Below are 20,017 nucleotides of genomic sequence, written 5' to 3' on the forward strand. Positions count from 1 at the left end.
GGCCTCAGGCACCCAGGTTACCGCGCCTGTTGTTATTCAGTCAGTCACTTGGAGCTTCCTCTTTCCACATCCATCTATCCAATATGCACACGTTTCCTCTGATCTCATTCCCCAGATACTAGCGATCGCTAGTCATCAGTATGGAATGTATCAACCTGCTGACCTCCAAGAAACCGCCCGCTTGAAATCAACATTTGGTGGTATGACATCATCACACTGGAGCTATACATATGCAGTAGGTCAAGGGCCGAGGTAATCCAATGGCCAGTCATTAGATAATAATTTTTAACTTCGGCCCAAACAACACTCACAGGAGCCACATCATATGATCTTGGGCTGGTACATTAGATATCGCATCGCTGGTCGTAGCTTATGTATGCGGTCTCCTCTATGGGACGGGAAATGATCAAACGATACGATGCCAGGATCATCAGATCATCATGTGGATTTCGCGCCATCGACAACCAGAAGTCGGAAATTAACAAAGGAAGTTCTTACTCCAATCTCCAATTTGGTCCGCTTCTAATGTTTAGCAGTTACTGGCGGGACGTCTGGACGAATTTTCCTGTTCTTTCGGTATGATATTTGTGCCCTATCAACCCAAGTTACCGCATTTCTGATGAGGACGAAGGGTGCCTTCTGTTCTATGGCTGTTATGTTCAACATCTGCGCTCTGGTAAATGGATGGCAACAGAGTGTTTCAGCGGACGGGTCAAAATTCGATACACGCACACCCAGCTGGCAAGGGCACCTCCCCCCCTATTCCCAGTCTAATCTAGAGATTAACGCATTGATAGGGCCACTGGGCTCAAAGCAACTTCATTGGCTCTATCTACAGCGACTTATATGATATACCTACTCACTATGATTCTCCACGTCGATTCAATAATAGGATTCATGGTGACAGTCCTCGGTTGGCTCGCCTCCGCGATTATTCTGTTCAGCCTCATCGGCATCGAGGTCCACCGGCATCGGCAGGCCGAAGGCCACCAAGCTTTGGCATATACCCAAAACTTTTTCGCTGGGATCATATCCGCTAGTCTCTACTTTTTGATAGCACTCCTACTCTCAATCTACATGGTCAGCGTGAAGGTGTCCCCTTTAGGTCCAACAGACAGGCGAAAAGTCGAATGTACAGCGATCGTGCTCCGGGCTAGCACTTTGGGCATTCTGCTTCTCGGTGGAGCCGCCGTATACAGCACCATTGAAGGCTGGTCGTTGATAGATGCTCTATACTTCACTGATTACACTCTCCTGACCATCGGTATTGGGAATATATCCCCAAAGACTCATCTAGGGCGCAGTCTGCTGTTTCCCTACGCCACTTTAGGGATAATTAGCTTGGCATTTTTTATAACCGCTGTGGCCTCTTTTACGGATCAGATGAGAGAGTTGAAGCTCAAGTGGAAGATCGAGGAAACTCGAAGACAAGTTGATAACGCAGATTCTTCGGGTAACACCTTCGATGCTCTCCCAACAGCTGAAGGAGACCAATCACAAATCCCTTCCGTCAGTCGCGTCAATGGCGAAGAAATCCTCAGAGCACGCAACGTGAAATCTGCATTCTATCGAAGAAGGAGATGGGCCGAGCTGGGGTTTTTCTTAGCTGCATGGTTTATTCTGTGGCTCGTGAGTGCGGCTATTTTTTGCCAATCTGAGAAAGAAAATAAGTGGACCTATTTCGTGGCTCTATATTTCACCTACACATCCCTCACCACGATTGGATATGGGGACTATTTTCCCACGAGCAACTTCGGCAAGGTCTACTTCATTTTCTGGTCATTACTGGCCATTCCAATTCTAACAAATCTGGTCAAGGCCATAGGAAGTGTATTTCACATATGGCTGATTTTCTGCTCTACTTGGATTTGGCGACATGTATTTCGTAGAGGGCGCGCCATGCAGCATCATAACCATGAACATGTGTATCGTTTATTAGATACATCGGGCTTGATTGCGACGAAGAAACCCGCGAAACCGTGGCCAGGGGATTCTGATCTCAATACCGAGAGCCGGATCCGGGGCTATTCAGGCACCAGGCAAGGCTCGCCACCTGTGCAGGATAACTATACGCGAAGAGACTTACATGGGGACGAGCATTGTTGGATCATATCTCGGAGAGCTTCGACGCACTATCAGCTGTTACTTTCAGAAGAGATCGGAAACCTCATTTCTATGACGAGGGGTGAACATCTTGAACATCAGGAAGAGCTCTGTTGCACATGGTCCAGGGTCATACCCCTGCTTCAGGCCAAGGAAGATGCTGGTCGCCTGCCTGAGCTCACGCCACTGTTCGCATCTGCAAAGTCTGAACACATGACGATGGGGATGCTGAAGGACCCCAAGAATGAAGCATCAGAGAGGAATGCTGAAATCTCATGGATGCTAAACTTGTTAGTGGAGAGGCTTTCTTCAGAATTGCGGAAGGAGCTTTCTGAGGTGGTTCAATGAGCATCCATTTGTGACTCAAACAAATTTCTATATAATACGGACACGTGGATCGAGACCCGTGGACCTTTCACTGAGTTCACTTATTTTAATCAGTCGTTGGAAAGAGATTTTACGTATCAAGCCACAAATAAACAAAGCTTAAAGTGTGGCTGTGCCCAGATTCAAAGAAACCGGTGTTTCAGAGCGACAAAATCCCTCGTGGAAAGGTGTTCCAATGAAACTTTAAGCAGTACAGGGAGGAAAAACGATTCCAGTGACAGATCATTTGATTAAAGTGGCAGAGAGAAATCCAATTGCGGATAAGGAGAAATTGAAGTCGTTTCTAGAACTGAAAAGAAGTTAGGTCATAGCCAAATGCTTGGCCAATATTACAGTATTTAGGAAAAAGTTGTATCATAATCACAGCGAAGAGCCTCATCTGGTTCAAATATTCACTGGCATTCGTAGCACTCCAACCTCAATGACATCATAGAGCTACATTTTTGGGCTTCCTATAAATGCAGATGAAGATACTGGTCTCAAAAGTTCGCTAGTGAAGTTAAGGTTCATTTGATATGCAGGTGTATGCGAACCCCGCTTACTCGTCTCATCAGCCTCGCCGTCTTCGCACAACAATCCCGCCAAGAACCACAATATCCGGCTACTTCCAGATTTGACTATTTGTCCTCCATAAACCTTGCTTCAGCCGAGGCCTGCACACTGAGACAAGCTCATTTATTCTGTCCACGCCCTTTCATGCCCTGACCTAGGGGAGTCGCACTGTCATGCAGATAGTTATCGTCGGAGCCGGGATAGCGGGCTTATCCCTTTCCATCGCCCTCTCACAGGGTAAGCACAGGGTTCTAACCGTGGAATCAGCTCCTCAGTTAGCGGAATTAGGTGCCGGAATCCAAATGACTCCCCAGGCCGTCAAGTACTTTTACCAATGGGGCCTCAAAGAAGACATACTAGCACAATGCGTGAGAGTACAGAAGACATTCATCCGGGATCACGAAAGTGGATCAACTATCGGCGTTTTGAATGTGGCAGACCTGGAAAAGCAATATGGGGCTCCTTACATAGTTCTTCACCGCTCAACATTGCATGATATCTTGCACAAGCACGCCATTCGTTCCGGGGCAAGATTAATGCTAGACAGCAAGGTCACTGAGTATGACTTCGAGAAAGGGGCGATAGTGCTGAAGAATGGAAAAAGGATGGAGGCAGATCTTGTAATTGCTGCCGATGGTAACGGCTTTCTCCGACTGCATAGAAAATCTCCATTGAATACTAATCGAGACAGGTATCAACTCCTTCGCACGTTCGCAACTTCTTCAGGATGCCGACCCCGGATCCCAACCAACAGGCTGGGCCGCATTCCGAATGATGGCCGAAGTCTCTAGAATCAAAGACGATCCCCAACTGAAAGACCTCGGTATCGATATTCCTTGCAATTCCAATTTCTGGATTGCCCCAAATAGGTCTTGCATGACTTATCAGATTAAAGATGCCACCATGCTAAATATTGTTCTCTCTCATCGCGATACCGTTGACGCTTCGGCTCTCAGCTACGAAGAGCACAAGGCAATGGTCAATGATCTTTTTGAAGACTTCAATCCAATGTGAGATCATCACGAATTTTGCATGGTAATTATGTTAATCAAAAATTCCAGAACCCGGAAGCTTCTCGATATTTCGCTTCCCAAGATAGTGAATTATCCCGTTTATGCCGTCCCTCCACTCCCAAATTGGACGCACGCATCAGGTCGTTTCACCCTTGTCGGCGACGCCGCACATGCCATGGCCTTTTACTTATCAATGGGAGTAAGTCTTGCAGTGGAAGATGCAGTCTCGCTCGCCACAGTCCTGGATCTTGCACTTCCAAACCCCGGCACTGCGCCCGAAAAAGTCCAATTGAAAGCTGCGCTCTCTGTATTCGAAGAAGTACGGAAGCGGAGAGCAACTGCTGTACAGAAAGCAAGTCTTCGCGGAGGAAACTCCTATCATATCCCGGAGGGCAAAGAGCGCGATGCATTGCATACAATTATGAGCCATCCCGATGAGATTCTTGAAGTGTCCATGGAGGACTTAGAGGATGGTGTGGACGGCCGTGATGAAATTTCAAGTGCTGTTGGTGGCATGATGAATCGAAAGACTAGAGACTGGTGTTACGGATACGATGCGATCGGCGAAGTGACCGCGGTTTGGAATTCTAAAGCCAGATGAAAGTGCATTGCGAATTGATGGGACTACGCTGAATGTAATGAATAGTAGTCGAACAAAATCCCAGGCGCATTTCGATATGAACTTTCTTTCGAATGCACCGAACGAAATAATATCAAGCAGTTCCCTTTTAAGACTCGGTGACGATAGCCACGGCATATGGGGGGGGAGTTCGATGCTACCATTGACATCTTCAGTGCGCCATGGGTTACCTCCGGTGCTTACATCAACGATCTCCGCAGTCGCTTTCTGGAAATCAGTAACTTGGATGGAGAGTTCTTGGTTCAGCTTGTTCACCAGTAGCAGCTTTTTAGTACCACCTGCAACCACCAATGCTTGGGCGTGGAATTGAGTCTCATCGCTCGTAGTTTGCACAAGTTTGTCACCAATCAGAATACTCGCCTGGATCAATTGAAGTACACGCAGGCGAGCTGTGGGAAGACCAGTCTGGTAATAAATCATTGAGACAGACGGATATTGACCGGGATAACCGCTCAATTGGCTCTCCCCGACAGCGTCAATGCCAGCCACGGCGAGCTTAGAGAAGAGGTAGGCGTAGATACCCCCACTCCAGACCCAATACTCATCTGGAATAGTGTAGTTCTCATAGATGACAGTCGAGCCAAGGGGGTCCATAGTACCCAGCTCATTGATGGTGGTACGGGTTGACGGCGAGATTGCCTTCCGAGCAGCCTCGATCTCGGCCACTTCCCCAAGGAACGTGTCTGCCATCTGAAAACTCTGCGCAGATTCGTTCTTGGTAGTCGAGTTATCAGGAGTCGCGTAGAAGTGATAGCTGATCCAGTCCAACGGCGTGCCAGGCTTGTGATTGGCAGGGTCGAGGAAGTCCTTTACGCGAGTCACATTGCGTGTAGCCAAAGCAAGACCAACAAATTGAGTCTTTGGTGAGACTTTGTGGATAGCGGCGGTGACGGTGTCGTAGATCTGATTGTAGAATTCCGGGCTGATTGTGTGCTCGGAGTCCGACTCGTTCAAGATCTCCCAGTACTCAATGTCGAGATGATGACCGGATTTGTGATAGACGCCACACTCATCGGTGAAACCACCCTGTACATACCATGACAACAGTCGTGCATAGTAATCGGAGATCTCCTTCAGGGATGGGTCACGAAGTCGAGTTCCGTTATTGTAATTCCAGTCAATTGCATTGACATCTTCTGGGTATTCATAGGGAGTGTCGGTTACCCACATCCAGTCAGGCGTGGTGCTAAAATTTATGATGTGAGAGACATTTGGGGTGTTGGCCAAGAAGTCTAACAGTAGTTGGTCTGCATAGGTAAAATCCCAGTTGGTGGAGCAATGGGTTTCATTTTTGACGGGCGGGTCAATCTCTGGGACCGAGAGACGAGGGTAGGGGAACCAGGGGACATAGCGGACGTAGTCAGCAGCGACAGATTTGAGAGAACTCAAGGCATTTTCACGCGTGCTACTGTTTGATAGCAATGGTGGATTGGCCACCGACTGCAAAGTGGCTGTTGTTTTGGACTCAATCAACACATTGTTCCAATCGATGTCCACTTTTAGGTCAGATGCATCACTGGCAGGGAGAGCAAGACAAGAGGCAGCAAAGGCTGTAGCTCGTAAAACGTGTGAAAGCATTGTATCGCAAATCAAGTCTGAAGAGGCTTTCTGGAATAAAGAATCGAACAGGCTTCTTTCCCTGTTGGATTGCGTTGCGTATTTATAGCCATCGACTCTCGTGAGTTCGCGGCATTGTCACCACCTCTTCGGCCTGGCAAACACGAGAAGAAAAAATGATTAATCATGCGAATGTAACTCAACTCTTCGTGGTCTCAGAAAAATAGCTCGAGCACAGGCGATCTTTGGTGCTCGAGCTCATTGCCCACGAGTCTCATTGAGCGGCCGTCAGCGCACCAACGACCACACCGGACCCTGAAATCAGTGGCGCCCGCCTAGGCAGTGATCCCCACTCGGATTTCTTCAAGTAACCTGGTGGCGCTTTGCTTGTTTGATGATGGCGCTGGTCAACCCCGGCCGTGCCCAGCCTGTTGTAAGCCTTCGTTTGGTCAAAGTGCGGGGCAACCCCACAAATCCCCGGGTCAGGCGTGCACCAAACTTCCGCTAAACCGGATTCAGCAGTGCAACTGTAGCACAACCTCCGGGCCGGGCCAATTCCCCCCGAGAGAGGGCGGATTTATCGGGGAAGATGCTAGCGAGATGTGCGAGTGTGATGCTTCCCTTAAAATGGTCAAACAAGAATCGCGGGGCCCCGGACTCCCCTTCTCTTCAACGTTTCTTATACTTGCCTGAGATACTTGCTGTCTTCGAAAAGACATCAAGATGGGCCCTATCAGTGGAAGATATCTGCATTGGGCTGTCACAGGTACCGTACTATCCAACCTCGCACTCCGAGGGCGCGACCGAGACTAACTCCGAATCATGCAGCCGCCAGCTGTCAGGCCTTCCTTCTCCTGGGATATGATCAGGGTGTGATGAGTGGACTTGTTGGTGCGGATAATGAATTTGGAAAGCAATTCGGTCACCCGGATGCGACTATGCAAGGCATCTGTACGTGAAATTATCATCGAGATGTGCAGATCACCAAATGACTAACTCCGTGATTCTAGTGACCTCAATTTATGACATTGGCTGCGCAGTCGGGTGTTTATTTGCCTTCGTTTTCGGTCATCGTCTCGGGCGGAAAAATATGATTATTGCCGGCGGTTCCATCATGGTAATCGGAACTATCATTCTCGGCTCCTCATACTCTACTGCCCAGTTCCTCGTTGGCAGAGTCGTCACCGGGCTCGGGAATGGAATCAATAGCAGCACGGTACCAACATACCAGAGTGGTAGGTGGATTCCTTGGACTACAAGTCGAAATCAGAGTAGATCTGGAGAGGACTGATTGTTGACGCTACCTTAGAAATGGCACGACCTGAGCTACGTGGTAGGCTGCTTTCCGCGCAAGGTACAGTAACCATCGTCGGACTCTGCATCGCCTATTGGTTGGATTACGGCCTCAGCTTCGTCGATTCTCCTGTGCAGTGGCGATTCCCAATCAGCTTTCAGGCATTCTTTGCGGTTTGCCTAGTACTACAAATGATTCCCCTACCCGATACCCCTCGCTGGCTATGTGAACAGGATCGCAGCGAGGAGGCAGCATCTGTTCTGGCTCGTCTTCAGATGGAGCAGCCTGCAAACGAGTCCACACCTGAGGTGATTCTTCTCCGTCGCCAGATCGAAACATCTCTTGAGATCGAATCTGCCGGTGGACCCTTCAAATATAGAGAGCTTCTCTCCGGAGGCAAGATGCAGAATCTTCGTCGCATGATTCTTGCTGCCTTGATTAACGTGCAGCAACAGTTCACTGGTAAGTCGCTCTTCTACCTTCGAGAAATGCTTCAAGCAAGCTGACGAGAAAAGGCTCCAACATGATCAATTACTACGCACCTATCGTCTACCAGAATGCCATGCATCTCTCCCGCAACTTATCGCTGATCCTTGGAGGATGTACCTCCCTTGCCTACTTGGCCGGCTCATTCATTCCCCTGTGGAGTATGGATCGCTTCGGTCGCAGAACATCACTTATGGTTTCCGCTGCTGGACTCTGCACCTGCTTTGTCCTCACGGCTATCTTGTTATCGATCGGAACGACATCATGCGCATATGCTGCGACCGTTTTTGTTTTCGTTTTCCAATTATTCCTTGGCATTGGGTACTTGCCTGTACCTTGGTAAGCTCTTGATTCATTCTTGATTCATCAAAGAATCTTACTCATATCTTCATTAGGTTCTATCCTAGCGAAATCACTACGACTCGTATTCGTGCACGCGGTCAAGCCTTCGGAGGATTTGTGAATTGGATGTGTGTCTGTAAGTAAAAGACATTTTGAAGGAGAACTCTTGTGTAGAGTACTGACAGTCTCAGTCATTGTGGTCCAAGTAACGCCTACCGCAATTGAGAACATTTCATGGCGAACTTTCATTATTTTTGCTTGCTTTTGTGCTGCATGGGTAAGTTCTCACGGTTGATATTCCTTCGCTTGGTGGCCCATGCTGACATTTTCAAGATCCCCATGGTATACTTCTTCTTCCCCGAAACCAAGGGGCTGGAACTGGAGGATGTCGACCATCTCTTCGAGAAGGGTGGAATAACCGGAGGCGTTTTCGAATCTCGTGGTTACCCTGTTCTGCCCGGTCACCACCGCACAGTCAATACCGAGGTTATTGAGAAGCCCATTCAACCCGGGGAAGCTGGAATGCACGTTGAAACTGTTTAGATACTACTACGCCTTACATGAAGCTTCGACGATGGCTTTTTGGCATTCTTGCCTTCATGGATAATATACTAGATAAATAGAGGGTTCAATTATGAAGCAAAGACTGCACATATCAGGAAAATCTCGTGTTGGATAGACCTGGTAGAGGTCTTAGCATGACTAGTAGTATTCTACGCGCATGTCACCTGCCAGTGGCTGATTACTCGTAAATAAAGCTTCGTTTCTTGAAAAGTTGCCAGTGGTTCCAATTTAAGTACTAGATTCCGTGGCCAAAACAGTCCTTTCGCGGCCTCAATGCCACCCAGTAGTGGTAACTGTATATATATTTTACCCTGATAGCCTTGTAGTATGTCAGCGAGGTGCCTTGCATTCTGACTTTTCTTTACGCCAATCGGCAGGGCTCTTGGTATCATGATCTCAAATCGGCAACGACATCCGCCAGTTCCACTCAACAATGCAAAGGGTCATATGACCATCTACTACTAGCCTAAGCACATGAGAGACCTCGGGAGATACTCCCCAATATAAATAATATAGAGCTATGAAATTGATGCGAACGGCATTTTATTCTCATAAAAGTTTACATAAAATACCAACCTAATCAACCGGTCTATATCCATGGAAACAGTCCATTCTTTAAGTTCTTTTTGGCCATCCTCCTTCAGAAATTTTGTTTTTTTTCGATGTCGCCAAAAATAGTAGCAGGCCGATTTGAAAATCGATCATGGAAGATGGCAATGTAGCAGCAGTCAAAGTCAAAATCTCATCTTCACTCTGGGCCTTCGAAGAGCGCTTTATCGCTCGTTGGTCGGATGATCTTCACTTTATCCTCTCTCTGATTGCCACGTCACCAGTTCCTTATGTGCCACGGTATCGATCTGAGTCCAATCCTTTGTTGATAAGGCAATGATTCTTCGGTGGTTGAAGAAGTTTGGTTCTCGTGACTCGCCCAGCTCAAATCCTTCCGTGGCCGGGCCGTGCTAGTTTTATTGGCGCGATAGTCATAGCCATGGTGCATAATTAAAGTTTACTAGTGTAGGATTGGTAGCTACCCATCATCAAATGACCTCTCTCACAGACTCGAGACCCTAATTCGAATTCCAATTAAGTTTCTGCTCTCCATGATATGATTCTTGAAAGAACGGTCAATCTTGGAGAGCTTTGCACCGTAGAAGATAGGAGAACGGGCATAAGATAAACAAATAAATGAGTGTTGCGACTAAGTAGTGCCACCCATCTTCAGAAATGACATACATATGACGGTTAGTATCTGTCCTTGTTATTTTGCAGCTCATTGCGGGTCATTCCCCAGACATCCGGCTGTGGGCCGCGACACTAAGCTGTGTAAAAATGATAAATATTACCTTTTAAGGTATCTCTAAACAGCCGGAGTGGAACGGATTTAGACCGACCCGGGGGCGGCTCTATCTCGGTGTTCTAGATCAAACTGGCGCTCCCCACAGCCAATGATGCGGGGAGCTCGGGATGATATCAGCTGCTATCCCTGCTGTATCTTGGACGGGGCTAAACCTGTTAAGGCAGGGAGCGCCCGATAACCTTCAAGCCATTCGGTGTTGATAGTGATCTACCGATCACCTGACCGGTTCTTAGGTATACTCCCGTTGAAACCCCTGGACAATGGCTGGGAAATTGGCCACCTGATTGCCGTGCGCATTGTGGTATGCCACCAATTTCGGATGCGAAAGTTCGAGTACCGTCCAAGACATCGGACGAGGCGTCATGAAAGCCGTGTCAAGCTGGTCGAGATAGCTATATAGAAACGCAGCTTCGTCTGGTTGAAATGTAGTTATCAGCAACTCTAAAGCAAAGATCAATCAAAGCATCAAGCTTCTCTACACTTTTACTCCAAAGACCCGTCTTTGATTAATCACATCCACCATGTCATTCTTGAGGAATTTCTTCGGCACCTCCGCCACGCCAGTTGTTGAGGAGGCAAAAGACAAGAAGACCCCCATTCGCGCCCTTCCCGCGCCCTGGTACACCTCTCAGGCTATGTATGAGCTGGAACGCCGAGCTATCTTCTCCCGAAAGTGGCTCCTCACCACACACAAGGCCCGCGTCCCCAATGCCGGCGACTGGGTCCGCTATGACGCTGCTGGCTACGAGTTCGTTGTTGCTAAGGACCACGAAGGCGAGATCAAGGCTTTCCTTAGCGAGGATCTCTCGCCCGCCCATGTGCACCTCGACAAGAATGGATTCGTCTGGGTGAACCTGGACTCATCTGAAACCCCAGAGGTTGCCTGGAAGGATGACTTTGAGGGCGCTGATGAGCAGCCCCGCTTCCAATACTACAACTTTGACGAGTATAACTTCGACCACACCTGGGATATGGAGGGAGCATTCAACTGGAAGATTCTCGCCGATAACTATAATGAATGCTACCACTGCCAAGTCGCCCACCCCGACATTCCCACAATTGCCGACCTTAACTCTTATTACGTCAAGCCCAAGGACGGCCACATTCAGCACTACGGTGCTCCACGAGAGGATCAGATCGCCAAAGGATTCCGCATTGCCACCACTTACTTCTGGCCAAATGCCTCTTTCAATATCTCGTGAGTATCTCATCACCACTGAAATTACAGAGCACTTCTAACTTCTATAGTCCCAACTTCTTCTTCATGCAGCGTTTCACTCCTGTTAGCCCAACCCATTGTGTGATGCGCTATGAGGTCTACCGTCACAAGGATGCCACCGACGAGGCTTTCAGCGTCATTAGTGACATGTACAAGCGGATCATGTCCGAGGACAAGTACCTCTGCATCGGTACCCAAAAGAACATCAACGCCGGTGTCTTCGTCAACGGTTTGCTCCACCCCGAGATGGAGCTGGGTCCGCTCCACTTCCAGAAGACAGTGCGCGAGGTCGTCATGGAACACCGCAAGAGGGAAGAGGAGGTCGGTCACGAGATCTGGCCTGCAGCAGATCGCACCCCTCAAGAAACAAGCGTCAGCGAGGAGGAGCCTATTGCATTCCAAACCGGCTCCGAGAGTTACTTGAGTGAAAAGAACGACTTCAATGTCACCGTGACTCCGCTGGTCAGCGTCTAGAATTTTGATGATGGGAGGAACGATGCGAACTTGGAAGGAATAAGGATTAATGCCGATTGTGTTACTATATAGCATTGCTTTTCTTTTTAGAATTGCTTTTGATGATTTACTAGATTTTAGTCTTTTTAGCGAATATTGGTCATGACAGAATGAATTTTCAACTCTCTTTATATTCTTCATTGGGTATTCGAACGCATACTACAATTCATCTAGTAAAAAAATCTAATCTACATACGCACAATACCTTGGCAATTGGCAAGCAATTGTGAGGTTCCCTACATACGGTTGTCAAGAAAGCGTATTCACAATTTCTTGTGGTAATTACGATACATTTCTATAGAAATTATCTTGCGTTGCAAGTCATAAAATGACCAATAGCTCGGGGGCGGTCTGGAACCTTTTTTGTCTGGCGTGAATATTCATTTATGCTACTCGTAAATATCCTAATAATCATACATCCTTAACCATTAAACGGGCCTTCACTCCTTTTTCCGAGCATGTCGCTTCTGGAGCAGCGTGCTGTTTACAATATCAAGCTTATCATGGATACTCTCATCACTTGATTCTCTCCTTTCAGTGGCCGCGACGAAATTTGCCTCGGGAGACTCTTTTTGTGTTTCGTTTTGTCCATGTTGGTGTGCTGAGAATACAACGTCGAATAGCTCTCGAACGTTCATGAAACCAGGTGTTCGTGCTTCCACACGCGCTTCACGTATAGCTTCTGTGGCCGGTACCTCTGGGGTTTTGGCGGTTTTCGTATCACCATTCGTATCGGGGGCATTTTGAGGTGCATTCTTGGACTCCTTGGGATTTTCTTTCTTGCCAGATTGCGTGATCCAGGGGTGGGCAAGGAATTCTTCAATGTTCAACCTTTCGTCCGTGTTCACGGTCAAAAGTCTCGAAACAATGTCTTTGGCGTCATTGGATATGTCGTTCCACCAAGGCGAATCAAAAGTGTACTGCCCCTTTGCAACCTTTCTCATCAAGACCTTTGTGTCGGGGTCGTAGAAGGGTGGGTACCCGGCTAAAAGAGTGTACAGTACACAGCCAATTGCCCACATATCCACTTCGGTCGTATACTTTTCATCGCGCACTATTTCAGGAGCCGCATATGACATCGTACCACACGGTGTTGCAGTCGGAACGCCGGCAATAATTTTAGACAAGCCAAAGTCTCCCAGTGTGACAACCCCGATTCCTCCTCCGCCCACGCCGGGGATGAAATCTCCTTCGTCAAGTTTGTCTTCTTCTCCACGAAGTGTTGGCTTCGGAGTCTTGCTCGGCTTCATCGGTATGGACTCGAACAGAATATTTTCTGGTTTAATGTCTCTGTAATACAGTTAGCTTTTAGTCCGATAATCAGTATGACATTATTGTGGAACGAACCGGTGAACAACGCCAAGCGTTTGATGGAGATACGAAACCGCCTCTGCAACTTGCCTAATGACATGTCTGGCCAAATCCTCACTCAAATATGTAAGTTTGACCAGCTGATTAAACAACTCTCCACCGGAACTGAGCTTCATTATAATGTGGCAGTACTGATGTGTCTCGATGCAGTCGATGAGCTCAGATACGTTGGGGTGTCTCAATTGTCGCATAATTTCAATCTCTTTTTTTGACGTTCCCTTTCTATGTGACAGTTAGCTCTCGTTTTCAGGGCACTTTCAATCAGTGGTCAGATCCATACCTGTTGTTCGTTCATTTCAAACTTCCTCAGGACCTTAACTGCGACTTCGGCTTTCTTGTTCTTGCGGTCGGAGGCTCGATAGACATTGCTAAATGCCCCCGTACCCAATAAATCCAAAAGTTCAAAACGATCAAGACCAGGATATGATGGGAATCGTTTCTTCAAGGGCGAGCCAGCTCCTTGCACGGCTTTTCTTCCATCATTATAATTGGCGAGCGGGTCTGATCCTCCGTTGGCAGGTTTGCCGATATGATCGAGTGGCATGTCAAGATGGCGCGCCCCTAAGGCTACTGGTGAGAAAGGCGCTAGTCTCATGATAATCCAAATTTCTGTTATTTTTTAATGTGTCGAGCTCCGTGCTGGTGGTGTGGGCTCGTATGCTATTTGAGTTGGAAAAGCAAGCAAGGTACGGGGTATGTCCAAGGATAAGTAGGCCAGTCCATTGTGTAACAAGCAGCATCTTAAAAGGTACAAAGAGTTCCACATCATTGTGACATTATGGTTGGCTTGATACGTCAGCCGAGCTATCAGGTTCTAGGACAATTTTCTTCTATAGCCTACCCATTGTACATATAAGCTGAGACCTGAACGTAGTGCATGACATCATAGGGTATATAAAGAGAAACAGGGCCGATGATCATCGGTGGCTTGTCCACAAATCAGGCTACTATCTGCTTGAGCCGGCATGAACCAAACTCCTGCTGTAGGTTCCTATAAAAGAAAAGGGGCTGCTCATCGTCGGTGGCCTATCCGCGAATCAGGCCGACTTTTGCTTGATCCATTGTGAGCCTCACACCTACACCTGCAGTAGGCCAGAAGATCCCCAAGTCCCATGACAACCTTAGCTAGTACCACCAGTTGGAAGAAATTATTTGCTTTTGCGTGAAGTCGCGACACAATATCGCGAAGCCTCCCCCAAGGCGTTTGCTCGATGGTTTGTGGAATTGTCACCGGCACAGCCGCCCAAAGCCAAGCGGGCGGCACGTAATCGGTTTTGCCACTTCCAGAAACGTCTGACTTCGCTTACCCCACACGGCTGTTATCGACATGGATCGTCCTTAACGGCTAGGATTTGTGTGATTGGCGGGTAACAAGGCGGGTGACCCCTTGCTCAGAGATGGAGCCAACTGGCATGACGCCGGGATGCCTTCCGGTTTGCTTGATGCTGGGAGCTCAAAGCGATGGGCTCAATTTTGATTCGCTAGGTTCGATAATGACCGTGCCCGAAATCCTTTTCTGGGAATGCTAAGTTCAACATCCCAGCGAGTAACGGAATGTGATTGGCTGGAACTTCGCCATTGTTGCCAATTGGATCTCAACCCTGCTTTCAACCGTTGCGGGCGGAGATAACTACGGGTGGCGTTTGTCTTTCATCGCGGATCTCTGATCTGCTCAAGGCCAGTAAAAGTTGATTATCCTCAACTCACAGAGCTCTCCACATATGACGTGGACCACAACCAGTAGAGGATGCTGGAAAGTATGAACTCACTACTTGATGGACTGACCGGCTCTTCCAAAGATGCGCCCTCCGGCCTTGAAGAGGTAAGCTTGATTGAAACTGCTAGTGTTGTTGCCACCTCTGTCATTCGATTGTTTCTCAAACACTCATGCCGAGATAAATTATACCAATTTAGAACTATTTCATCTTTGTAGTAGTTATATCTTGACAGTTATGTAGTACTTGCGTACGATCCTTATTGCTGAAGGTTAAGCATCGATGTAGTACCGTTTTTCAAGGAGTCGAGAAAAGCCAAAGAAAAGTAAATTTTGAACTAATCGATGAATAGCTGAATCAATTTCACTGGCACTTGATCTACCCCTTCAGTTTTAATTCGGGGTATTTGGGGATGCACCCATCGTGATTATCGACCTTTTGGAATTGAGGGAAAAGTCCGTTGACTTTAGACACAACCCACATGAGCTTTCCCATAGACCAAACACCAAGTCTCGAAGAGGGAAAGAATAGCCCAAGACTGCCAGCAGAGAAACGCTGACAGTCATCTATAAAAGGCCGCATTTCATCTTCGTATGACTTCAAAGCTCCCTTAACATCGCTTCCATGTCTAGCCAGTTCGCCTGCAAGAATATAGGCTCCCATTAGACAAAGATTGGTTCCAAGTCCAGTAAAGGGGCTCGGGCAGTAGCCTGCATCTCCAAGGAGTACAACGCGACCGGTGGAAAGTTGACTCATTTTTATTTGGCCAAGCTCATGAGCATAAAAGTCTTCGGAGTTTCTCAGTCCTTCAATTAGCCGATCGGTTTGCCATTCGATATCCTTGAATGTCTCTAAAAAAGCTTGCTTTTGAGCCTCTTGGTGCTCTTTGTAAGATGCTCTCAATCGATCAGACTGTTCCATTGCAAACAGAAGAACTCCAGTGACTGGTCGCTCGCTGGTTCTGGTCATGATCATTCGTCTTCCTGGGGCGAGGTGTCCTCGCGCGAGGCTTCCTTCGCTTTCAATTCGAGGAATGCTAAAGTAAGCACCATGAATGTCGAGGGATTTGAAAGCTGCGTCGCTGACCTCCTCGCCAAATGCAAGTCTTCTGGTTCGTGATCCTTGTCCATCTGCAGCAACAACGAGATCAAAGCCCTGTCTATTTCCGTCGGAGAAAGTCACGTCCACTCCATCCGGGTTTTGGTCAAGAGTCGTGATTGTTTGGCCAAATCTGTACAATACACCCCCTTGGCTTCCCAATTGGGGCTTCAATGCTGCATTTTGCTCGACACTGGCATCATAAAGCACTTGCACCATGTCACCGCGCATAATTTCATGCTCGCTCGTCAGTCCCGGGCGACGTTCTCCGGCAGCAGTGGCAGGAAAGTAGGAGACCTGCTTATCCGTCGAGTCTACCATTTCAAGCCCCGTCTCATTCACACAAAGCGTCTTGATCTTTTCCATAAGGCCCATCTTTCTTAGAATATGAGGGGCTTGAGTCTTCAGATCAACTTGCTGTCCGGATATACGCAAGGAATCAAAGCGCTCTAGAATCGTGATTTTGTGCTTGGGATTGGATCTTTGGAGAAGAGTTGCAAAAGCCGGGCCACAAATTCCAGCCCCAACGACGAGAATATTAAGAGACATTTCCGAGTAAGATAGAGTGACTATGATACCTTATAGTTAGCCCACTTTCCATATTGATTCAGTTTTAACCATGGCTTCACTAACCGAGTATTCAAAAGCGAGTTTAGGGTAGAGGCAGGATGGCTGATCTCTAGATTTGTGAGGAGATAAGGAAATGGGAAAAGACGACACCAGAAGACTCTTTTTATATGGTTTCATAGTTGGATCACATTGGGATCAAGCTGGTAAGGCTTCCGCAAAACATAAAAATTCCCAGTTTCATTGGATGTTGGCTGCGCTCGTAGTCGGCCACATCGGTTCTATCGGGCATATCGGAAAATTCATTTGGAGCAGTTATGGCCGAGCGATACCGCAAGAATCAAGCACACTCTGACCAGTACTTAGATATGTCTTTCTTACAGCCTACGGAAAATTATACGCGATTCGGATTCTATCTGATATATTTCCTTCGGGCGTTATTTCTTTTTTTTTTTTTCTTGATTGAGTCGACCTCGGAATTAACTACTACCTCACCACACCAACTTGAAAACGCTCCTGTAACTCGGTTCCATAAATTCTCGAGCCTGGCTGTTCTTCGCTTTTTTCTAGACTTAGATACAATTCGTATTTCAAGAATAGTACTATTGTAGTGAAAATTTGTCGTAAACCTGCTGGATTGGAAAATATATCTATGTACGGATGGCCCTAACTTTGGACTCGGAAATGACCAGCCTGCCCAAATCTCCAAAACGAATTTCCAAGGTTCAAGTTGAGAACTGGGCAACTTGAAGTTACTATGATCATCCATCAACTTGTGACACAGAGAAATCAGTGTCTGATGCTTTCAGCCTCGACATTTCGCTACTAGTAGTGGGTTTTCTGGGCATTAAAATAGGAACCGGGGTCCTGGATACTTTAAGGGGCATCAACTGATTAGGAAATTATCCTGCCGATCATTTGGCTCACAGTGAAGGCCTTGACCCGACAGGCTGGTAACATCTATGCGCAAACGAGTCAATATGGTCATACACTAGCTATCTTCTTGATTCAGTGCACTCGAATCGGGATAGAATTGCAATTTTTCGCACTTGCTAGGCCGTGGGGCGAGTAGGTTGCTCGGGGCTGCTCTTAATCAAACATTCATACCATTTGAGACTTTTCATTTTGAAAGAGCGATCACATAAACATTATTCTTCACATTCTACTTACAAAGGTAAGATTCGTGGCGGATTCCTGACCGGCTGGATTATTTTTGGGGATCGCGATTTAATCATGAGAAGCCTCCTCATTGGTGCTGATCCGATCGGTCGCATAACCGTAGGCCCGCACAGGTCTGGACCTTGCAAACTATAAGCTCCATCCTCGCCACCTCTGCCCCTCGCAAATCCTCTTGTGGCCCAGCCAGTCTCCTTTTGCACGACCCGTCCAGCGACCAGCCTGTGAGAGTCGACATGAGTTCGCCCGTGCTCCCCAGTACCAACGAGAGTCCCCCAAGCGGACTAAAGCCCACCGAACGCCCAGCAGGAGAAGCGGAAGCTCAGGGCAACACATTCACTAGCGCTCCGATTGTTGCGGATACATTTACCGTGATGTCATTTGTTCCTTATTGGCCAGATATCTCCTAACTGTTCACAGGACGAAGACAGTGAATTTGCACGCGAAGGGTCCGATCTTACTTCTTTATCATCAAGCATCTTGGAATACGAATATGAAAATGGGAGGCGTTATCACAGTAACAGAATTGTATGTCGCATCTCATCCCACTACACCTCAAGCCATTAATCTAACTAAACGTCTCCACAGAGTAACTACATGTAAATAAGGCATCTTGTCGTGTTCATTATGCAGCAGGATCTCACTAATTGGTCAAATCCAGTATGCCAAACGATGAAGAAGAACAAGATCGAATGGACCTGGTAAACTCCTAATGGCCCCTTTTAGCCGAAAGGCAAAGCTAATAAAACTCTTTTAGACACACCACATGTCAGTTTGATTAGCCCTTTCCTGGCAATCTGCATCGCTAATGAAAACAAAAAAGTTGGCTTTTATTAATGAGAGGTGAACTTCATAAAGCCCCAATAAACAATCCACAGAAAGTCTTGGATCTTGGCACTGGTACTGGAATCTGGGCTCTTGACCTGGCAGAGTAAGATATCACTTTGTGGGAAAAGAAAATCTTACACTCTGACAGGCTAATTTATTGATCAGAAAATATCCAATGGCTAGCATTATCGGCAACGATATTAGTGCCATTCAGCCAAATTGGGTGTCTCCGAATGTGGAATTCGTGGTTGAAGACTTCGAATCGGAATGGATTTACGAGCCAGCAAGTTTTGACTTCATCCATGCACGGTTACTCGCAGGGTCCGTCATTCGAACCTTCTTCCTCCCCCGAATTTTATTAACAATCCTACAGCTGCGTTTCGGATTGGCCTCAACTATTCAAACGTTGCTATGACCATTTAAAGCCAGGCGCCTATTTTGAAATCCAAGAAAGTGCAGTATGGGCATGGAGTGATGACGGCACATGTCCTCCCGACTCACCGATTTTTGAATTGCTACGAGCAATGGATATGGCCTCGAATGCAATTGGAAAGCCATACAATGTCTACCCATATTTAAGGCAGTGGCTTATCGAGGCCGGCTTTGAGGACGTCAATCAATTTGTCTATTTTCTTCCTTACTCCCCATGGCCGAAAGATCCATATCTCAAGGAGTTGGGGAAGTTTCAGGCCGCAATGGTGCAGCATGCTATCGAGGCATATTCTCTCAGGCTGTTTACACAAGTACTAGGCTGGGGTGAAGATGTGTCTAAAATATTCCAGGCTTCAGTCAAGAAACAACTTCGAGATAAGCATATGCATGCTTATGTCAAGGAGTGAGTCTCTGAATCGAAGCATTTTCGGAAATATATGCTAATTGATTCTAAGATACGTCATATATGGAAGAAAACCATTGAGATGAATGTTCGTCTTTTAATTTTGGCTGTGCCGTTTAGTCTGCATACTTTGTTTACGAGCGCTATTGTGTTATTTTACTCATTATTACATTAATACCTGGCTACGAGGCAACCGTTGAATTACAAGAATAATGACCTCTAAAATATAAGATGGTATTTCAACTTCCAAATGGTTTAAGATGGGCTTCCGCGGATGAATAATTTTGTTATTTTGAGTGCGACTGGTTTGAGATGGGTCTTCCGGGTCTGCCGATGGACCTTCAGGCCAACTGTATTATGATAATGAATAGTATTAGTTTCAATGCCGCGAAAATATGGT

The 20,017-nt window shown here is 47.1% G+C and overlaps 8 protein-coding genes across 8 annotated transcripts; 5 read left to right on the forward strand and 3 right to left on the reverse strand.

Annotated features, from left to right (window-relative positions):
- Nucleotides 1-619: 619 nt before the first annotated feature.
- N7481_000408 (potassium channel family protein) lies at nucleotides 620-2,451 on the forward strand (the record flags this gene model as incomplete). The annotated part of the gene is made up of 2 exons (XM_057259627.1): nucleotides 620-711; nucleotides 798-2,451. 2 exons carry the CDS (start codon nucleotides 620-622, stop codon nucleotides 2,449-2,451), a joined length of 1,746 nt encoding a protein of 581 aa, XP_057127459.1.
- An 893-nt stretch (nucleotides 2,452-3,344) lies between these two features.
- N7481_000409 (FAD-dependent oxidoreductase) lies at nucleotides 3,345-4,656 on the forward strand (the record flags this gene model as incomplete). Its single annotated transcript, XM_057259628.1, has 3 exons — nucleotides 3,345-3,678; nucleotides 3,734-4,052; nucleotides 4,104-4,656. 3 exons carry the CDS (start codon nucleotides 3,345-3,347, stop codon nucleotides 4,654-4,656), a joined length of 1,206 nt encoding a protein of 401 aa, XP_057127460.1.
- Nucleotides 4,552-6,273, reverse strand: N7481_000410 (uncharacterized protein; the record flags this gene model as incomplete). Its single annotated transcript, XM_057259629.1, has 1 exon — nucleotides 4,552-6,273. The coding sequence occupies one exon, from the start codon at nucleotides 6,271-6,273 to the stop codon at nucleotides 4,552-4,554; it is 1,722 nt and encodes a 573-aa protein (XP_057127461.1).
- A 702-nt stretch (nucleotides 6,274-6,975) lies between these two features.
- Nucleotides 6,976-8,917, forward strand: N7481_000411 (sugar porter family MFS transporter; the record flags this gene model as incomplete). The annotated part of the gene is made up of 8 exons (XM_057259630.1): nucleotides 6,976-7,018; nucleotides 7,081-7,203; nucleotides 7,263-7,487; nucleotides 7,562-8,008; nucleotides 8,062-8,371; nucleotides 8,428-8,510; nucleotides 8,566-8,651; nucleotides 8,708-8,917. The coding sequence occupies 8 exons, from the start codon at nucleotides 6,976-6,978 to the stop codon at nucleotides 8,915-8,917; spliced, it is 1,527 nt and encodes a 508-aa protein (XP_057127462.1).
- Nucleotides 8,918-10,816: 1,899 nt separating this feature from the next.
- On the forward strand, nucleotides 10,817-11,988 carry N7481_000412 (RHO alpha subunit C-terminal catalytic domain-containing protein; the record flags this gene model as incomplete). The annotated part of the gene is made up of 2 exons (XM_057259631.1): nucleotides 10,817-11,493; nucleotides 11,544-11,988. 2 exons carry the CDS (start codon nucleotides 10,817-10,819, stop codon nucleotides 11,986-11,988), a joined length of 1,122 nt encoding a protein of 373 aa, XP_057127463.1.
- Nucleotides 11,989-12,467: 479 nt separating this feature from the next.
- Nucleotides 12,468-13,942, reverse strand: N7481_000413 (uncharacterized protein; the record flags this gene model as incomplete). The annotated part of the gene is made up of 3 exons (XM_057259632.1): nucleotides 12,468-13,317; nucleotides 13,375-13,616; nucleotides 13,679-13,942. The coding sequence occupies 3 exons, from the start codon at nucleotides 13,940-13,942 to the stop codon at nucleotides 12,468-12,470; spliced, it is 1,356 nt and encodes a 451-aa protein (XP_057127464.1).
- A 1,549-nt stretch (nucleotides 13,943-15,491) lies between these two features.
- On the reverse strand, nucleotides 15,492-16,760 carry N7481_000414 (uncharacterized protein; the record flags this gene model as incomplete). The annotated part of the gene is made up of 1 exon (XM_057259633.1): nucleotides 15,492-16,760. One exon carries the CDS (start codon nucleotides 16,758-16,760, stop codon nucleotides 15,492-15,494), a length of 1,269 nt encoding a protein of 422 aa, XP_057127465.1.
- Nucleotides 16,761-18,190: 1,430 nt separating this feature from the next.
- On the forward strand, nucleotides 18,191-19,621 carry N7481_000415 (class I SAM-dependent methyltransferase; the record flags this gene model as incomplete). Its single annotated transcript, XM_057259634.1, has 8 exons — nucleotides 18,191-18,325; nucleotides 18,375-18,482; nucleotides 18,543-18,553; nucleotides 18,616-18,655; nucleotides 18,712-18,722; nucleotides 18,778-18,885; nucleotides 18,948-19,103; nucleotides 19,156-19,621. The coding sequence occupies 8 exons, from the start codon at nucleotides 18,191-18,193 to the stop codon at nucleotides 19,619-19,621; spliced, it is 1,035 nt and encodes a 344-aa protein (XP_057127466.1).
- Between the last annotated feature and the right edge of the window lie 396 nt (nucleotides 19,622-20,017).

The sequence above is a fragment of the Penicillium waksmanii genome (assembly GCF_028829765.1).
Source record: "Penicillium waksmanii strain IBT 27052 chromosome Unknown utg000001l:1.0-4852451.0:1.0-4856178.0, whole genome shotgun sequence".
NCBI classification, from domain to species: Eukaryota; Fungi; Ascomycota; class Eurotiomycetes; order Eurotiales; family Aspergillaceae; genus Penicillium; species Penicillium waksmanii.